This window comes from Triticum aestivum, chromosome 3A, assembly GCF_018294505.1.
Source record: "Triticum aestivum cultivar Chinese Spring chromosome 3A, IWGSC CS RefSeq v2.1, whole genome shotgun sequence".
NCBI classification, from domain to species: domain Eukaryota; kingdom Viridiplantae; phylum Streptophyta; class Magnoliopsida; order Poales; family Poaceae; genus Triticum; species Triticum aestivum.
Genome location: NC_057800.1, coordinates 649,730,296 through 649,751,030, shown reverse-complemented (window position 1 = coordinate 649,751,030; position 20,735 = coordinate 649,730,296). Strand labels below are relative to the sequence as shown.

Here is a 20,735-nt window from a genome sequence, read left to right as displayed (position 1 = left end):
TGGTTTGACCCTTTGAAGATTTTGACCCCGTTGCTCCCATGCCGACCACAAATATCACCACACGGCTGTATTAGCACCGCTCACAGCTCACAAGGTCAAACTCAAACCCGATTCGATCCTTCCGCATGCAGCGTCAACTCGTTTTGTGGGTTGACCTCTCACTGGTATATAAGCGCGTGGTACGTCGTACGTTCATTTGGAAGCTCAACGCATGCGTTGAGAAAGAGGCGAGGTCAGAGGCTCGGAAGGTGGTCAGCCATGAGCAGCGCGGAGGCGTCGGCGGCGAGGGGCGGCGAGGAGGAGCGGTGCCGGTACAAGGGCGTGCGGCGGCGGCGGTGGGGGAAGTGGGTGTCGGAGATCCGGGTGCCCGGCACGCGGGAGCGCCTGTGGCTCGGCTCCTACGCCACGCCCGAGGCCGCCGCCGTCGCGCACGACACGGCCGTCTACTTCCTCCGCGGCGGCGCCCTCTCCGGCAACGGCGCCGCTGGGCTCAACTTCCCGGAGCGCGCGGCCGCCGCGTACGGCGCCGGCTCCGTGGCGCCCCTCTCGCCACGGTCCGTGCAGAGCGTGGCGTCCGACGCCGGCATGGCCGCCGACGCGCAGCTCGTGGCGGCGCGGGACGGCGCGCCCGGGCAGCACTACGCGGAGGCGCGCGCCGGCGCAGGCGCCGCGCAGGGCGGCGCGAACGCGCGGCACGCGGAGTTCCAGCACGACGGCGCGTATGCGTACACGTATACCGGGGACGGCGGGGACACCACTGGCGGCGGTGGTGGCAGTAGGGAGCAGCTTGTCACCGGCGAGCTCAGCGTCGACGACATGGAGATATTGATGTAAAATTGAGTATACATCACACCGGTACGTAGAATTAGCTGATGGAATAAAGATCGAACACCGGTCGCAGTTGGCAAGGTTGAGCCATTTGAAATTCGAAAAATACTTCCGTTGAGTGGCGACCTGTTGACATTTGAAATTGGCGGGACACGTAGCCACCGCATATGCTGCGGTGAGTGGCGACAGTGCTCGATCGTATGCATGGCCACCGGCACGTAGGCGAGGCCCCGCTTGGGTGATCTGATGAATGGCGCTGCGGCCTGCGGGCAGGCCTAGGTTGACCAGCAGCCCTTTTCGCCTGCCTGCCACTGCCGAGGGAGGATGGGTCAGAGCACAGAGCATGCTTAGTTTGATGTCAAAATTTCCCTTTGCTAATGTTTGGTCAAAGCTAAAAAGTTAGCTATTACTCCCTCCATAAAGAAATATAAGAGATCTAAACGTTCTTATATTTCTTTAGGGAGGGAGTACTTCATGTCAATGTTTTTCTTTTTTGTTTGGAAGTTTGGCAATTGCCAAATGTTATCTTGTTAGTGCTGGAATTTTGTCTATTTTGAGCCTAGCCCAATAGCAGTTTCAAAAATTCCTAATAAATTTTAGAAGCCCACGCAGCCCATTCGTGCAAGGCAAGAGGTGGAACAAAAGTTTAGTCCCACATTGCTAGTTTAGAGGGAGTTGGACCTCTTTATAAGGGAGGTTCTTTCTCCACATGTATGAGCATGAGAACAAGATGGACATCCACGCGCGCTCCTCCTTCGCCACCCGCCACGCCTCGTCACGACGCAAACCTATAGGATGTAAATGAGTATTCAAGAAGAAGCTTAGGCCTGATGGTACTATTGAAAAGTACAAGGCTCGGCTCGTGGCTAAGGGTTATACACAAAAGAAGGTGAAGACTTCTTGATACTTACTCACCTGTGGCTCGACTGACCACTATTCGAGTTCTACTTTCACTAGCTGCCTCGCATGGTCTTCTCGTTTATCAAATAGATGTTAAGATTGCTTTCCTAAATGGAGAGTTGGACGAGGAAATTTATATGGAACAACCAGATGGGTTTGTACGAGTGGCTGGTGTCATTCTGAACATCAAGTTGTTGAGAGACGATGATGGTGGAATTACATTGCTTCAATCTCACTATGTGGAAAAGATCTTGAGTCGCTTTGGCTATAGTGACTGCAAGCCCTCTCCAACACCATATGATGCGAGTGTGTTACTTCGAAAGAATCGAAGAATTGCTAGAGACCAATTGAAGTATTCTCGGATTATTGGCTCGCTTATGTACTTAGCCAGTGCCACAAGACCTGACATCTCTTTTGCTGTTAGCAAACTGAGACGGGTTGTTTCAAAACCAGGAGATATGCATTAAAAAGCTCTAGAGAGAGTTTTGCGTTATTTGAAAGGCACTGCAAATTATGAAATTCACTACACCGGGCACCCAAAGGTGCTTGAAGGGTATAGTGACTCAAACTGGATCTCAGATGCTGATGAGATAAAGGCCACGAGTGGATGTGTATTCACTCATGGAGGTGGCGATGTTTCTTGGAAGTCTTGCAAGCAGACCATCTTAACGAGGTCAACAATGGAAGCAGAACTCACATCACTAGATACAGCTACGGTCGAAGCAGATTGGCTTCGCCGGCTCTTGAATGACTTGCCGGTTGTTGAGAAACCTGTACCGGGTATCCTTATGAACTGCGACAATCAAACTGTGATCACGAAAGTGAGCAGCTCAAAGGATAACATGAAGTCATCAAGACACGTTCAGAGAAGGTTAAAGTCTATCAGGAAAATGAGAAACTCTGGAGTTATTGCATTGGACTATATCCAAACGTCTAAAAATCTGGCATATCCTTTTACTAAGGGTCTATCATGTAATGTGATAGATAATGCATCGAGGGAGATGGGTATGAGACCCACAATATGAGTTGTTCACAGTGGTAACCTATTCTTTGTGATCGGAGATCCCGTGAATTAGATGTGGAAGACAAGCTGTTGGTCAACTGAGAGGAGAGTATCCTTACTATCAACAATACCACTCCATGAAGATGCAATACTCTCCTAATCTGCATGGCAGGTTGATGTATATCTTAATGTGTTCGAACTGGCTCATTGAAGTAGAGATGTCGTCCTGCAGAACATCTTTTGAAGAACACACCTATATGAGTCTGATTGTCAAACGTCGCAATCTATGAGAGTAGGGTTCTCTCTAGTAAACTCATGAAAGGTCTCGAAGTATGACGCATAAACTCCACCCGCGGGGAAGACCCACGGTAGCCACGTATCGGTCAAGGCTTTATGTGAAGCTAGATTCACAGAAAACTTGCAGTTCAAGGCTCAGTCCACTGTTCAAGTTGCTTACTAGTGTAGCACAGAGTTCTAGGTGGAAGTTCAACTTAACAGTCTCCACTGTAGTACCGGTATATAAAACAGTGTTTTGGAACCAAAGGCAAAATTTGTGTGCCTCTGGGATCCGGTGGGGGATTGCTGGAATTTTGTCTATTTTGGGCCTAGCCTAATAGCAGTTTCAGAAATTCCTAATAAATCTTAGAGGCCCATGCAACCCATTCGTGCAAGGCAAGAGGTGAAACAAAAGTGTAGTCCCACATTGCTAGTTTAGAGGGAATTGGACCTCTTTATAAGGAAGGTTTTTTCCCCACATGTATGAGCATGAGAACAAGAGGGACATCCACGTGCGCTCCTCCTCCGCCGCCTGCCACGCCTCGTCACGACGCGACGCGACGCGGGTTGCGGGAATGAGCCGAACTGATATCTAAATTTTTGCCACGCACGACGGGTATACGAAAGGTTACATGAGAGTTGAAACGTTTTCTGTATTGGACACTGAATTCGAACGGTGCGCCTCTTCGGCCGCTGCCTGTTCGCTTCGTCTCCCTTCGTTGCTTCACCTCCCGCCGCAGCCTCTTCGCGTCCTTCTCCTGTGCCTATATAAGAGAGGTTGCTCCTCTCCAGATGGACACAACAGAAGGTCCTCTTCCTCTCGCCACAAAGTTCCGAGCACTGCGTTGCTGCTACGTTCTTCCCCATCCCGTCTTGCGGCGTGCACCGCAGGTCGGGACAGTAGGCCTCCGGAACCGTACCTTTTGAGTCCTGTACGGGAGAAGGGTGATAAGGTTTTTGGGGAGCGCTCCGCGCGACTACTGGCTTCTTCATCACGGACTCCGACGACTACTTCCCCAACGACGACTTCTTCCCCGATGTCGACAACCTCATCAACGACATGGTTGGAGAAGATGTCGACCCCAAGTCCAGTGCTTCTACTACTGGTGTCCCGTACGTGTTCTTGCTCTTTCTGTTAGATGTCATGACACAGTTCTTTGCTCTACTTTCTGTCGTACATATGTTAGGTTCTACTTCATATATGCAACTTCATCTAGTGTCTGTTCTAGATGTGTTTAGTTCAAGTTCATATATGCAGATGCTCTTTACCTTCTCTCTGTCAGAACGCATAATTTGTTTTATCTCTACTATATTAGTCATGCTTTATCTAATATTTCTGTTAATAAAATCATTTGGTAAATTGCTCATATTTCCAACAGTCAGCACATTGGCAGGTCGGCGTGGGGGCTTGTGTTGCCGTGCGGCGAGGTGGCGGCTCTGTAATATGGCCATGCTCCGGTGGCGCTAGGAAGGCTCAACTATGTCCGTTGCGGGTATCGACGGGCCCGGTGTGGCGTCGTAGTGTGAGGAGGACTGCAGCTAGTAGTGGCTTGGGTGATCGGCCGGTTCCAAGTAGCAGAGTGCGCACAAACGGGCAAGAACCTTGCCTCCGGTCCATGGCCAAAGTCAGCAAGACGATGTCTCCGGACGTCGTGCCCTTCATGAAGTCGTTGTATTGTGTGCCTATTCTTCCATGTATGCTCTAAGCAAAACCTCATATCCAGGCTCCTGGATCGGACGATGGTGACACCTCTTGCGCCCCACGGTTCTCCTCATTGAAGGCTTCGTCTTTGGAGCTGGCCTATCGAAGAGATCAATGTATGGTGATTTGTCCACATGGCGGCGTTGCAATTTGTTTCGCAACAACAATGCTTGTGAGAGGAGTTGGGGTGTGACTTGTCCTTCCGATGCCGTCATTTCGATGAGCCTTTTGGTGTGCCTCTGTTGTTTCTCACTCTGATACGAAGAAGTTGAAGCTGTGTGATGATGTCACGGCGTGCACACACACACACACACACACACACACACACACACATTTATGAGGCCATCCTCGCAGATCGCAACGCAAGAGAAAAAAGAGAGATGGCGTTCAGATCTGATGGCTGGAATCGATCGTCATACGAGTCCCCCTCCTAATTACGTCAGCTGTCCTGGCCCTGGGTGGACACGACTCTAGTCTGGAGTACTATTCTAGAGGGAGAGCGATAACAACCTGACGCAGTAAATCCCTAAAAAAACCTGACGCGGTAAACTTTCGCCGAGACGGGTCGCTGTATACTGATTGAACAGTTGAACCGTCGCCACTCACGTCACTAGCACTGCGTTGTGCATCCCAGACCAGTTGAACAGTTAGAACCGTTGCCCAATTCCGCTGCGCCGTGAGTATTTGACAAGTTCTTGAGAGCATCGCCGCGACGAAACACCACCTCCTGACTTGGCACTGTAGATTGTTCCTGCCGTCAATAAGCACCTGCTCGCCGGGCGCGTAGACAAAAGGAGTAACCACGGTTGATGGTTGACTACAGTTTGAACAAAAGGAGTAACCATTTTTACGCGAAATGAGAAGCAGAGTGTAACCAGAGCGCCATACATATTCGGCCTGGCGAATTGACGTGTTGGAGGTCGCCGGGTAGAGAGAAAACCACCAAAAAGAGTTGTACTGGAGCTACTAGAGCTGTGACAATTAATATGGATTGAAGGGACCAGAATGTCGCACCGCAGAGACAGATGAAGCTCCAACTCCAGGAATTACAGGCAGGAGCAGGCACATACCCACTGCTATGCTTTATACCCTTCTTTTCTCGCCCAGAAAGTTCTAAAAAAAATTGTACACCCACCAACAGCAAACGTATTATTATTGATCATAGCACCACGAAAACAAAAACAGTCTCCGCGCGTGACGAACAGGACAGTGACCAGACGAGATTACTCAAATTATGTACAAATCGAACAACAACAGAGTTTGCTGCAAACCGTGCCTGAGCCGCAACATAGCCGACTTCACGCGCCATCTTCCTTCGGTTTCTGGCTCAGCTCCGCGTACTGGCCTCCCATCATCTGCAGCACCTCGCTCCACAGGCACGAAGGGTCCGTCGTCAGCGCGTCGGTGATCAGGCCCGAGCTGCAGGAGGTGACGACCCAGTACCCCGCGTCGATCTCGCTCAGCAGCTGATCGTGGTCCCAGGCGGAGTACCCGACGTAGAACTTGAGGTCATCGGGGTTGAGCGCCCCGTTCTTCATCAGGTGACCGACCTTCTGCAGGTCCGTCCTGAAGCCGAAGCAGACGCCCGGGGCCACCTCCTCGAACCCCTTGATGGGCCTGCCTTCGTTGGTCCGCATCAGGAATATGCTCATGTCGACGGGGCCTCCGAAGAAGAGGGAGCAGTCGCCGAAAGGCGTCGCCTGGTCGCGGAAGGATGGGTTCACGTGCTTCATCTTCGTGTAGAGTGGCCGGTTCAGGATGACGCCGAATGGACCGTCGTAGGCGTCTCTTGAACCTAGTTTCAGGAGGAGGATGACGGTTCTTTCGAAGGTGCCGTTCCCGTCAAGCTCTTCCGTGGCGACCAGCACACAGCCAGATTCTGGTGCAGAAATAGAATGGGCCCATTTCCGAGGAAGACAGTGTACTGGTCCATCGAATGATGTCTGTGGTAGTGTATTTACATCGACTGCCTGCTCCTGGTTTTAAGACATGATGAAGAATTAATTAGAAACAAATATTATAGGGGGGAAGACTGAGAAAAGATTAGATAAACTAAATCAGCACCAAGTAGCAGGCAGAGACAGAACAAATTACGTATTTTATGTACAGTTACGACAAAACGGAAGAATTTCAGGACAAGCAAAAAGGTAAATGAGGAGTGGAGTTTAAAGGTGAAGAAATTAGACTCCTCTATTATAGGGGTGAAGAAATTAGAATTTCAGCTTCTGTATTAGAAATAGCACACTGAAAATCTTGTTGCACTGCATAGAAATGCTCTAGCCTTTTGGTGTTTAAAGGTGAAGAAATTAGACTCCTCTATTATACTGCGAGGAAGTTTAGCAGGAATGGAGTAAAAAGAAGATTCGTAGTGAGAACCTTCAAGAAATAAAATGTCAGAGCATGTTACATACTCTGACATAGTTGAGAGTGCAATCTCAATATTGGGGGAACATTGACATACTTACTGGAGTAGGTTTAAGGTCATAATTGCGAGCGTAATCTCAAAGTCCTCCAGAAAAAAGAAAAACCGAGAAAAATTTCAACTAGGATCGGAAGTTGACTCTAGAATACTTCGAACAAAATGTGTGATATGGACAATCCAATACACTTAGCTTTTCTTAAGTTTCCAAGTTCTCATGGAGCTCTTCTCAAGTATGATGTTGGGTGGAACACACAGGCTAACTGAACCTACTCAAGTGCATTCTCTCTGATATGATGCCAACTAATTAATATAATGAAGAAAAATATATTTCCAGCGATTCAGTCAAGGCTATGTTAGTTAAGCCAGTACTAAATAATCACTTAAAAGGACCATACATAATATCTAGCATGAGAGGAATTCATAAAGCTAGATCATGTACTTTGCGAATACTGAGTTCTACAAGATAATGGAGAAAGTTTTTCAGAATAAATAAATAATGGAAAGCGACATTTGGAATAACTAGTCCAAAAGGATTGGACTTACCGACTTTGGAATCACAAAGCTTGCTCTCACATCTCGCCAATATGACAGGTTGCTTGGTACATACATCGTGTCACTGGGTTTCAGTTCGCCATGATTTTGGCTTACTGCATCGGCATCATCATCTCCAATGGGAGTAGATGCATCACCTTTTCCTGCATTGAGAAACCATCAATTCAATACATCCTTTAGATAGTTTATTATCAATACAGTCTAGTTCGTTGCATAATAAATATTGTAATATTGCATTATATATACCTACAACTGAATAAACATCAAACCTACCATACTATGCTGATTCAACAGTTCACATCTAAGCAAAGCGCGGTTGGGAAAAATAAGATGGTCGAACAACCACAAGTCCGCTATCTCTCAATCCAAACCACTCCAGTAAACAAGCTATTAGTGTGTGTTTTTAATCGCAGACTGCACCGGAAGCATTTCAACCCCAATAGCTTATCCACCATCGCAGCAAGAACCTCACCGAGACAGCCAGGCATAAGTGTTTCATCATTCTATTACTGTCACCAATTTCTCCAATATTTCACCGTTACTTACACCGACCCCTGACGCAACACGACACGTTCCTATTTCGACACTTTCATCTCATGGGCCCGACTGTAACGATCACGGAAAGGGGGCAACCAAAATCGCACTTTGCGCGGTCGTGTCACCTCGACCCGCATCGAATCGACAAAATTCGCGCAGAGATCCCCGCCTTTCCACTAGAATCAAACGAGCAGAGCATGGAATCTCATAGTAGAAGAATTTACCGGAAGGGGAGGGCTTGCTCTTGGGGTCGTCCCCGTCGCGGCCGTTCCTGCTCTTCTTCCCCGACGCGCTCACCGCCAGCTTGGTCAACCGCGCCGGCTGCCGCCTCCTCCCGATCTCGCCGGCGGGGAGGGGAGCCCAGGTCGCCGGCGGGTGGCGCCGCGGCGCGAGGAAGGAGGGCCCGGCGGCCTTCAAGTTGAGGGCCCGCATGTCCATGGTCGCGGGGGCGGGTGGGTGGCTCGCTCGGCCTGGGGTCCGTCGGAGCGGAAATATTTAGATCGCGAGAAAGAGAGTGCTCCTCGAGGGCGGAGCTTAACTGGGGGGCTATGGGTCCCGGGTGACAGCGAGGGTGGTTGCTCGTTCCGTACGTGTCCTGCTGACAGGGACTCAAGGGGAGGGTGGGGTGGTTGCTTGGTAAACGTTTGTCTCTCATTTGCTGTGGCGTTGTAGGATTGGACAGGACGATAAATGCATGGATACTGAAATGTGGCTCTCTCCTCCATTAATAAGCTGGTGGTTCAACAGGAATTGGATGAACCGACGCTGTTAGGGTATCTCCAACCGCACTCGCAAAAAAACCTCCCGCAAACCAACCTTCCGTATTCGTTCACGGGCAGGAGGGGACCAGTTTGCGGACATGAATACGGGAGGCAGCCATCCAACGCTTGCCGCATACATTTTCATAACAACTCAAGTTAATCGGACGAAATTTATACAAATATGGTCGATTTCATATAAAAAAGACGGATTTCAGTAAATTTACATCAACCATGCTAGTCCGGCTTTAAAGGTATAATTAATACATAATTAAATCGTCACCCGCGGATCCCTTGTCTTCCTCATATTCGGCAGCCCGATAATCGGACTGTCGGGAGCCCCGAAGATATAGTCTTTAGCGCAAAGGACGCTCGCTTCCCCATCACTTATCGGAGTGGAACTCCCAGCTGATGCTTTAGCTGTAGGGGACGGCAACGCCTCCGCTTCCGCGAAGCCCATGCGGGATCGACATATGTCCTCGAAAGAGAAGAACCGGACAAGACACCGGTTGTGTACGCCGGCGTCGCCTGGGCGGTGGCTGTCGGTGTCAAAACCGGCGGATCTCGGGTAGGGGGTCCCGAACTGTGCGTCTAGGACGGATGGTAACAGGAGGCAAGGGACACAAAGTTTTACCCAGGTTCGGGCCCTCTCGATGGAGGTAAAACCCTACGTCCTGCTTGATTAATATTGATGATATGGGTAGTACAAGAGTAGATCTAGCACGAGATCGGAGAGGCTAAACCCTAGAAGCTAGCTTATGGTACGATTGTTGTTGTGTATGTTGTCCTACGGACTAAAACCCTCCGGTTTATATAGACACCGGAGAGGGTTAGGGTTACACAAAGTCGGTTACAATGGTAGGAGATCTGCATATCCGTATCGCCAAGCTTGCCTTCCACGCCAAGGAAAGTCCCTTCCGGACACGGGACGAAGTCTTCAATCTCGTATCTTCATAGTCCAGGAGTCCGGCTGAAGGTATAGTCCGGCCATCCGGACACCCCCTAATTCAGGACTCCCTCAGTGGCCTTCATGGGACCCAAGCGGTGGCGGACTCCTGTGTTTCATTTTCCTAGATGATGACTGCAGACACGGAGGCGCTGACACCGACTCGTCGCTCTTTGCGCATCCGGCTTCTGTCTCTGCCTGCATGACGCAGTCGCTGGCACGAGAGGCACGCACGGGACGCGCAGTCGTCGACGGCAGCGATGACGCCTGTGCCACCGTGCTCCCTGCCGTGCCGGCGTGAGCAACTCGCCACTCCTCATCAAGTGGGTCTGGAGTGGCGAGTTGCTGAACCACACAGCAGTTTGGGGCGGCAACTTGCTCCATCGGGTCAGGCGCGGGAGGTGGAGCAGCAAGCTGTCACGCTCGTATCCGTCGGGTTCGGTGGGCCACCTAGCCAGTTTGTATGCCGGAGAACTACTCTTCGGAAGCCATTGAAAGAATGGTGAAGGAGGAGTCTGGGGGAGCGGCAGAGGGGTATGGTTCTTGCCCCTATATCTGGCCTTGTTTAAATAGAGGGCGGACGGTAAGAGTTTGACCGGCCTTGCGTTTAATGCCGGCCCGCTCATGAACAAATGTGTGGTCGGAATAGGTTTCTTGACTTCCACGCGGGGTTAATGGCGGCGTATGAAAATGCGGCGAGAAGGCGTGTTTAGGCAGGCATGCAGCAAGCGGCGCCTTCGGCCGGCGCGCCACTTTGATGACGGAGGCAGTGAGGTCACGTCTGTCCTGAGCCGTTTTCAATGCGGAGCGGCGCGCTCTACAGCGGAATGAACACGGACAGCTGGTGCCAGGCGGGAGCGCGCGCGGGATAGAAGAGGGGTTTTTGGTGGGACGGATCGGTCAGAAGTAGGCTCGGGAGCGGTCCGAACTCTTGTAAACCTCCTTCACTTTTGTCTTCGGTTTGCGAAAAAAATTGTGTCCGAATCATTCCGTGAACCGATACAAATCGACATCGGATAGTTTCCGCGGTTCAAACGGTTGCTGAAGATTTACTGGTCAGCCTTGAAAATGCCTTTTTGGTTTTACTTCGTAAACACGAGCTAGCAGAGGGGGAGGCGGGGACAAGCCCGGCGAAGAGCGAAACTAGAGATAAAACCGACCCGGGGCGTCAGCACCTGCCCCTCTGCCGCCATCGCGGAACGTCGCTGTTCCGTCTTTGCAAATATTGTACGCATCGACGGACAAGAGAAGAGTAGCACGTGATGGCGGAGTACGCATCGACGGAGGCAGGCGGTCATCGACTTGGAAGCATCTTCGTCCAGGGGACAAACAAAAAAAGAAGAGGAATTGTGTAGCTCGTGTTTACGAAGTAAAACACCAAAAAAGAAGGTGCTCCCGGCGGGGCTCGAACCCGCGACCTTCGGCTCATAAGACCAACGCTCTAACCAACTGAGCTACGGGAGCTCTTGCGTCCTGATTATAAATCGAAGATATATATTACCTCACAACGCAACTTCAGGAAGCCACGCGCGGATTTGGATCGAGTTCTTGTGTGTGTGTGTGTGTGTGTGCAGGAGTTCGGTTTGGTTTGATCATGAGGGATTAAAACTAGTAGCAGCATAAAGGTATATATACAAATAAACAACCAAAATTTAGAAAATGAGCTAAGGGCATCTATAGCCAGAGTGAGCAAATTTGGCCCCTTAAACATCCATGGATGCGCCCAGTTACTGTCCGGGCGTGTCCGTTTTGGGTCTCTATTTGTTCATGCACGCAGTTATGTCCCACACTTTTTTCCCTATATGTCCGGTCACATACATGTGATTGGTAGGGATGGAGAGAAAGAAGAGAAAAATTAAACAAAGAGAAAAGATGGTCCGTGGTGGGTCAAATTATATATGGCCGACGGAAGACCACTGATCAAACACGGCCACGCACTCCTCGTATTGCCCATGTATATGGGCTGCGTTTGAGGAGCGCCAAACAGCCTATGTGTTTAAGGAGGCTTCGGTTGGGTCAACTTTTTTTCTTCTCTCTCATGTCCGGTAAGTTGTCATGCGTCCGTCCAGTCAATTTGAAAAATCCAATTGTAGATGTTCTAAGCACCCTCTAGTTCAACGAAGGCGCTAATCACGTACGCTCGGACCCTTTCCACTTTTCTGGCCGCTAGCCAAAAAGGTGAGGAGCACCCGCCTCTACTTCCAGCGTCGATGCCAGAAGTGAGATCTGGACTTACCCTGATGATTGCCCATCGATTAGGATTAAAATCCTGGCACCCATGTTTAAGCGCCGCATTGTAGATGCTCTAAGCAGTCCCCTCCGGCCTTCCCCGACGATTTGGGATTTAATCGGATTGGAGGAACCAGTCAGACGAAATCCTGGTGGTGGGCTTGCCTTCTTTCCCATCAATCTGCATTTTTTAGATGATTTTGTTAACTGTGTAGGGTATTTGGTACCACTGTATGTATGATTCATAGGATGGTGAGATGCAAATCGAAACAGCTCTTCGTGTTGTAAATATGCCCTAGAGGCAATAATAAATTGGTTACTATCATATTTCCTTATTCATGATAAATATTTATCATTCATGCTAGAATAGTATTGGCCAGAAACTTAAATACATGTGTGAATACATAGACAACACAATATTTCTAGTGAGCCTCTACTAGACTAGCTTGTTGATCAAAGATGGTTAAGTTTCCTAACCATAGACATGAGTTGTCATTTGATAACGGGATCACATCATTAAGAGAAGGATGTGATGGAGAAGACCCAACCGTAAGCTTAGAATTAGATCGTTTAGTTTATTTGCTATAGCTTTCTTCATGTCAAGTATCTGTTTCTTAGACCATGAGATCGTGTAACTCCCTGACACCGGAGGAATACTTAGTGTGTATCCAAACGCCACTTCATAACTGGGTGATCATAAAGGTGCTCTACATGTATCTCCGAAGGTGTCTGTTGGGTTGACATGGATCAAGACTGGGATTTGTCACTCCGTATGATAGAGAGAGAGACATCTTTGGGCCCTCTCGGTAATACACCATCTTAAAGAGCTTGCAAGCAATGTGATTAATGAGTTAGTCACATGATATTATATTATGGGACGAGTAAAGAGACTTGCCGGTAATGAGATTGAACTAGGTATGCACATACCGACGATCGAATCTCGAGCAAGTAACATATCGTCGGACAAAAGGAATTGCATACGTGACTAACTGAATCCTTGACACCGTGGTTCAACCAATAAAAGATCTTCGTGGAATATGTAGGAATCAACACGGGCATCCAGGTACCGCTATTGGTTATTGAGCGGAGAGGTGTCTCAGTCATGACTACATGATTCCCGAACCCGCAGGGTCGCACGCTTAACGTTCGTTGACGCTAGAGTAGTATTGGGATATTTGATGACTGGTAACCGAATGTTGTTCGGAGGGCGCATGAGATCCCGGACGTCACGAGGAGTCTCGGAATGGTCGAGAGGTAAATACTTATATATGGGAAGTCACATTTTGGGTTCAAGAAAAAGGTGCAGTTTTTTCGTTATTATACTGTGAAGCTTCTAGAAGGTTTAGAAGGATTCCGGAGGAGTCTGGAAGTCCACAAGTGGGTCCACCATGACCCAAGGGCTGGCATGGGCTGAGGGGAGGCGTCCTGGCCTTATTGGGCTAGACGCACCAAGTCCTGAAAAGCCCATGTGGCTAGGGAAGGGAAAAAAGGGGAGTCCTACTAGAAATAGGATTGGACTTGGAGTCCAAGTCCTCTCCCCCATGGATGCGCCCTAGGGCTCGGAGGGGTTTGTTCCCCACACCCCTCCACCTATATATAGAGGGGAGGGGGAGCCCCAAGAGGATACACCAAGCCCCTGGCGCCCCTCTCTCCCGTTACTTCGAAATTCCTCCGTCCTCGTTCTAGTAGCGCTTGGCGAAGCCTCGCTGAACTAGCTCCACCACCACCATCACCACCACGCCGTCGTGATGGTTGTGATCCCATGTACTTCTCCGCCTTCTCTTGCTGGATCAAGGAGGAGGAGACGTCCCCGCACGTGTGCTAAGCTCGGAGGTGTCATCTGTTCGACACTAGATCGGTTGGATCTTGATCGGATCGCGAAGAGTACAACTACATCAACCGCGTTATATACGCTTCCGCTTTCGGTTTACGAGGTCACGTAGACACACTTTCCCCTCTTGTTTCTATGCTTCTCCTAGATAAATCTCGGGTGTTCGTAGGAATTTTTTTGATTTTCATGCTTCGTTCCCCAACAGTGGCATCATGAGCTAGGTCTGTGCCACTGGTACATCGAGGTGCTATACAAACGGTTTTTAACCCCTTTTCGCGACGGCATTTGGAACCGCCGTCAAGTGAGTGTGGGCGATAGGGGGGGTCCTTCTGAAGGAAATATGCCCTAGAGGCAATAATAAAGTTATTATTTATTTCCTTATATCATGATAAATGTTTATTATTCATGCTAGAATTATATTAACCGGAAACATAATACATGTGTGAATACATAGACAAACATAGTGTCACTAGTATGCCTCTACTTGACTAGCTCGTTGAATCAAAGATGGTTAAGTTTCCTAGCATAGACATGAGTTGTCATTTGATTAACGGGATCACATCATTAGAGAATGATGTGATTGACTTGACCCATTCCATTAGCTTAGCACGATGATCGTTTAGTTTGTTGCTACTGCTTTCTTCATGACTTATACATGTTCCTCTGACTATGAGATTATGCAACTCCCGAATACCGGAGGAACACTTTGTGTGCTACCAAATGTCACAACGTAATCGGGTGATTATAAAGGTGCTCTACAGGTGTCTTCGATGGTACTTGTTGAGTTGGCATAGATCGAGATTATGATTTGTCACTCCGATTGTCGAAGAGGTATCTCTAGGCCCTCTCGGTAATGCACATCACTATAAGCCTTGCAAGCAATGCAACTAATGAGTTAGTTGTGGGATGATGCATTACAGAACGAGTAAAGAGACTTGCCGATAACGAGATTGAACTAGGTATTGAGATACCGACGATCGAATATCGGGCAAGTAACATACCGATGACAAAGGGAACAACGTATGTTGTTATGCGGTTTGATCGATAAAGATCTTCGTAGAATATGTAGGAACCAATATGAGCATCCAGGTTCTGCTATTGGTTATTGACCGGAGACGTGTCTCGGTCATGTCTACATAGTTCTCAAACCCGTAGGGTCCGCACGCTTAAAGTTCTGCGACGATCGGTATTATGAGCTTTTGTGTTTTGATGTACCGAAGGTAGTTCGGAGTCCCGGATATGATCACGGACATGACGAGGAGTCTCGAAATGGTCGGGATGTAAAGATCGATATATTCGATGACTATGTTCGGACACCGGAAGGGTTCCGGGAGGTTTCAGACATATACCGGAGTACCGGGGGTTACCGGAACCCCTCCGAGAAGCAATTGGGCCTTATGGGCCTTAGTGGAGAAGAGAGAGGGCAGCCAGGAGGTGGCGCGCAGCCCCCTTGCCCCAATCCGAATTGGACAAGGGGAAGGGGCGGCGGGCCCCCTCTCCTTCCTTCTCTCCACCTCCTCCTTCCCCCTTCTCCTTCTTGGAATAGGAAAGGGAGGGGGCAAACCTACTTGGAGTAGGATTGCCCTCCTTGGGCGTGCCTCTCCCTTGGCCGGACCTCTCCTCCTTCCCCCCTTTATATACGGGGGTAGGGGGCACCCCAAAGACACAACAATTGATCTGTTGATCTCTTAGCCGTGTGCGGTGCCCCCCTCCACCATAATCAACCTCAGTTATATCGTAGCGGTGCTTAGGCGAAGCCCTGCGACGGTAGCTTCATCAACATCATCACCACGCCGTCGTGCTGACAAAACTCTCGCTCGAGCTCTACTGGATCGTGAGTTCGTGGGACGTCACCGAGCTGAACGTGTGCTGAACGCGGAGGTGCCGTACGTTCGGTGCTGAGGATTGGTCGATCGTGAAGACGTACGACTACATCAACCGCATTGTTATAACGCTTCCGCCTAACGGTCTACGAGGGTACGTGGACGACACTCTCCCCTCTCATTGCTATGCATCACCATGATCTTGCGTGTGCGTAGGAATTTTTTTGAAATTACTATGTTCCCCAACACCTTCCCACACGACCCAAAAACCGTCGGGGATAGGCCCTCCTGGCACACATGCTGGGGCAAAATGAGCTCGTGTGCGATCGGGCGAGGCATCTATTCCCAATCATTTCTTTTCGTATGTACATCCCACACGGTGAATCCCAGAAAAACATTTCTGTTCGTATAAGGTATACATTTCCGTTCTTATGTACATCCCACACAGTCAATCCAGGGAAAACATTTCCATTCGTATGTACATCCCACACAGTCAATCCAGGGAAAACGTTCCTTTTGTATGTACATCCCACACAGTCAATCCAGGGAAAATGTTTTCGTTCGTATGTACATCCCACATAGGTTTATGTATAGGCTCATGTGTGATAGGTGTAACTATCACACACGCTCTGCCTTGGTTAACCGTTTGCTTTTATCAACTACATCACACACAATTTGATGAAAAATACTATGTGGTATTGGGCTATCCATCACAAGCGCTTTTACTGCTAGATCCATTTGCAAAGTTTCATGACACATTTAGCAGGTTTATTAGTTTACAATTAATAATTCCAGTATTACACAAATTCACATTTCATATCGAACAGCTGTTTGCCAATTTCATATCAGGCACATAAATATATTTTAACATCACAGTACGATAGCTACCTGAAAACAACTCAATACATCATATAGCTAGTTCAACTTCATAAGAACAATATTAGAACAATATATCCATTTCCCTAATTGAGATCATCCAGACTCGTCTTATCCACCTCCGCTTTCAGTTCAGTAAGAACATGTTTTGCACTGGCCAACTGGGAAAGTGCCCCCTCCTTCGCCAACACCATCTTAGCAAAGTATGATTTAAAAAATCTGAGCTCATTCTCCACCTTCCTCTTTTTATCTCATATCTTCAAATAATCTTCAACATCGACAACACTTTCTCTAAGCCTAACTCTGTTCTCTTCCTCATACATGCTCCAAAGCTTTGCTAGGCACATCTTCAAAGACTATGGTCACTCTTGATCAACCCACTCCAAGTAAGAACACTTCCGTTCATCCTATAATATTTTAAAACTAGATTAGGGAAATGGGTTTATAGAAACATAGAAAATCACCAATACTTATTTTGATAAACTAAAGAAACAGGTTAATTATGACATATCTTCTCAAAAAGATCAATGTGCAAATGAATTAATTGCTACTAAGACAACAACCAAATTCTGAAACATCAGAAGTTATAATTAACTACAACAATGCTACAAGTTCTTACTCATGTACTATAAATAACAAGTTTAACATTTTACGAGGAAGGTAAATATAACTGCAACAACATAGCGACAGTGTTTGGATGACAGTAAATTGATACTAACAGGTGTGTACATGCACAAATTTAGTAACATAGAACTAATAACACTAAGTCCGTCCACTATGTATGCCAAAACCGGTGTAAAGACAATTGTTGCTACATCTCGCACCGGTGCCCTACACTGGCTAGCCGATGCAGCGGAAAAAAATCAGGGACCCGGACTCCGGAGCACCTAGTTGCTCCGATGCCCAGTTCCTTCGTGCCATAAAGATTTAGTATTTTACTGCTTGGTTGCTCGGATGTGTGGACCAAAGTTGGCTGCACAAACTGCTGAAGCGGTGCCAAATAATTTTCTAATGGCACCGCTGATGATATGGCAACATTTTTAGATACTAGGTACAAACTGTGACACTGTCTTAGGATGCGTTTGGTTGAAGGTGTGGTATAAATGGGTTGGGACCGTGACACTGTCTTAAGCTTGCATTGGTTTTTCCCTTGAAGAGGAAAGGGTGATGTAGCAAAGTAGAGTAAGTATTTCCCCCAACTTTTGAGAACCAAGGTATCAATCCAGTAGCAGACAACGCATAAGCCACAGAATACCTGCACAAACAAACACCAACTTTCACCCAACGCGATAAAGGGGTCGTCAATCCCTTCACAGTTATTTGCAAAGTGAGATCTGATATAGATGGATAATCGGTAAAGCAATATTTTTGGTTTATAGATCGGAAAGTAAAAGGTTGCAAAGAAAGTAAATAGGAAACTAAAATTGTAGATCGGAAACGTATATGATGGAAAATAGACCCGGGGGCCATAGGTTTCACTAGACGCTTCTCTCAAGATAGAAAATATTACGGTGGGTGAATAAATTACTGTCAAGAAATTGATAGAAAAGCGCAAAGTTATGACGATATCTAAGGCAATGATCATGAATATAGGCATCATGTCCATGTCAAGTAGACCGAAACGATTATGAATCTACTACTATTACTCCACACATCGACTGACTCCTTCCTGCATCTAGAGTATTAAGTTCATAAGAATAGAGTAACACATTAAGTAAAATGACATGATGTAGCGGGATAAACTCAAGCAATATGATGAAAACCCCATCTTGTTATCCTCGATGGCAACAATACAATACGTGTCAGTTCCCCTTTTGTCACTAGGATCGAGCACCGCAAGATTGGACCCAAAGCTAAGAACTTCTCCCATTGCAAGAAAAACCAATCTAGTTGGCCAAACCAAATCGATAGTTCAAAGAGACTTGCAAAGATATCAAATCATGCATATAAGAATTTAGAGAAGATTCAAATAATATTCATAGATAAGATGATCATAAATAAATAATTCATCGGATCTCGGCAAACACACCGCAAAAAAGTATTACATGGAATAGATCTCCAAGAATATCGAGCAGGACATGGTATTGAGAATCAAAGAGAGAGAAGAAGCCATCGAGCTACTAGCTATGGACCCGTAGGTCTGTGGTAAACTACTCACGCTTCATCGGAGAGGCAATGGTGTTGATGTAGAAGCCCTCTGTGATCGAATCCCCCTCTGGCAGGACGCCGGAAAAGGCCCCTAGATGGGATCTCATGGGCATAGAAGGTTGCGATGGTGGAAAAGTGGTTTCGTGGCTCCCCTAGAAGGTTTTGGGGTATTTGAGAATATATAGGTGGAAGAATTAGGTCGGTGGAGTCACGAGGGGCCCACAAAGGTGGGTGGCGCGCACTACCCCCTATACGCGCCCTCCGTCCTTGTGGATGCCTTGTGGCTTCCCCGACGTGTACTCCAAGTCCACTGGATGTCTTCTGGTCCAAGAAAAATCATCACGAAAGTTTCATTCCATTTGGACTCCGTTTGGTACTCCTTTTCTGCGAAACTCTAAAACAAGGAAAAACAGGAACTGGCACTGGGCTCCAGGTTAATAGGTTAGTCCCAAAAATCATATAAAATAACATATTAATGCATATAAAACATCCAAAACAGATAATATAATAGCATGGAACAATAAAAAATTATAGATATGTTGGAGATGTACCAAGCATCTCCAAGCTTAATTCGTGCTCGTCCTCGAGTAGGTAAATGATAAAAATAGAATTTTTGATGTGGAATGCTACCTAACACATTTATCATGTAATTATCTTTATTGTGGCATGAATGTTCAGATCCGTTTGATTCAAAACAAAAGTTTAATATTGACATAAAAACAATGATACTTGAAGCATACTAACAAAATAATTATGTCTTCTCAAAATAACATGGCCAAAGAAAGTTTATCCCTACAAAATCATATAGTCTGGCTATGCTCCATCTTCATCACATAAAATATTCAAATCATGCACAACCCCGGTGGCAAGCCAAGCAATTGTTTCATACTTTTTACGTTCTCAAACTTTTTCAACTTTCACGCAATACATGAGCGTGAGCCATGGACATAGCACTATAGGTGAAATAGAAGGTGGTTGTGGAGAAGACAAAAAGAAGGAGATAGTCTCACATCAACTAGGCGTATCAATGGGCTATGGAGATGCCCATCAATATATATCAATATGAGTGAGTAGGGATTGCCATGCAACGGATGCACTAGACCTATAAGTTTATGAAAGCTCAAAAATAAAAACTAAGTGGGTGTGCATCCAACTTGCTTGCTCATGAATACCTAGGGCATTTTGAGGAAGCCCGTCGTTGGAATATACAAGACAAGTTCTATAATGAAAAATTCCCACCAGTATATGAAAGTGACAATATAGGAGACTCTCTATCATGAAGATCATGGTGCTACTTTGAAGCACAAGCGTGGCAAAAAGATAGTAACATTGTCCCTTCTCTCTTTTTCTCTCTATTTTTTTGGGCCTTTCTCTTTTTTTTTATTTCCTCACATGGGACAATACTCTAATAATGAAGATCATCACACTTTTATTTACTTACAACTCAAAAATTACAACTCGATACTTAGAACAAAATATGAATCTATATGAATGCCTACGGCGGTGTACTAGGATGTGCAATGAATCAAGATCGACATATCTAAAAAATGATGAATGGTGGCTTTGCCACAAATATGATGTCAACTATATGATCATGCAAAGCAATATGACAATGATGGAGCGTGTCATAATAAACAAAATAGTGGAAAATTGCATGGCAATATATCTCAGAATGGCTATAGAAATGCCATAATAGGTAGGTATGGTGGCTGTTTTGAGAAATGTATATGGTGGGTTTATGGTACCGGCGAAAGTTGCGCGGTACTAGATAGGATAGCAATGGTGGAAAGGTGAGAGTGCATATAATCCATGGACTCAACATTAGTCATAAAGAACTCACATACTTATTGCAAAAATCTATTAGTCATCGAAACAAAGTACTACGCGCATGCTTCTAGGGGGAT

The 20,735-nt window shown here is 47.1% G+C and overlaps 2 protein-coding genes and 1 non-coding gene across 4 annotated transcripts; 1 reads left to right on the top strand and 2 right to left on the bottom strand.

Moving 5' to 3' along the window:
* The first annotated feature begins 213 nt into the window (after nucleotides 1-213).
* LOC123058933 (ethylene-responsive transcription factor ERF020-like) lies at nucleotides 214-1,584 on the top strand. Its single transcript, XM_044481603.1, has one exon. The coding sequence runs from the start codon at nucleotides 259-261 to the stop codon at nucleotides 832-834; it is 576 nt and encodes a 191-aa protein (XP_044337538.1). The 5' UTR covers nucleotides 214-258; the 3' UTR covers nucleotides 835-1,584.
* Nucleotides 1,585-5,835: 4,251 nt separating this feature from the next.
* Nucleotides 5,836-8,743, bottom strand: LOC123062921 (UPF0301 protein Plut_0637). Of its 2 annotated transcripts, none has more exons than XM_044486611.1 (3): nucleotides 8,445-8,743; nucleotides 7,675-7,826; nucleotides 5,836-6,679 (listed from the first exon to the last, which is right to left on the bottom strand). In XM_044486611.1, exons 1-3 carry the CDS (start codon nucleotides 8,656-8,658, stop codon nucleotides 6,008-6,010), a joined length of 1,038 nt encoding a protein of 345 aa, XP_044342546.1. In that variant the 5' UTR covers nucleotides 8,659-8,743; the 3' UTR covers nucleotides 5,836-6,007. The 2 variants fall into 2 exon arrangements, with proteins under 2 accessions (XP_044342546.1, XP_044342545.1); XM_044486610.1 differs by having other exon boundaries at nucleotides 5,836-6,685; nucleotides 8,445-8,737.
* Nucleotides 8,744-11,314: 2,571 nt separating this feature from the next.
* TRNAI-UAU (transfer RNA isoleucine (anticodon UAU)) lies at nucleotides 11,315-11,388 on the bottom strand. The gene has a single exon. It is a non-coding gene; the product is annotated as a tRNA-Ile (tRNA).
* Nucleotides 11,389-20,735: the final 9,347 nt, after the last annotated feature.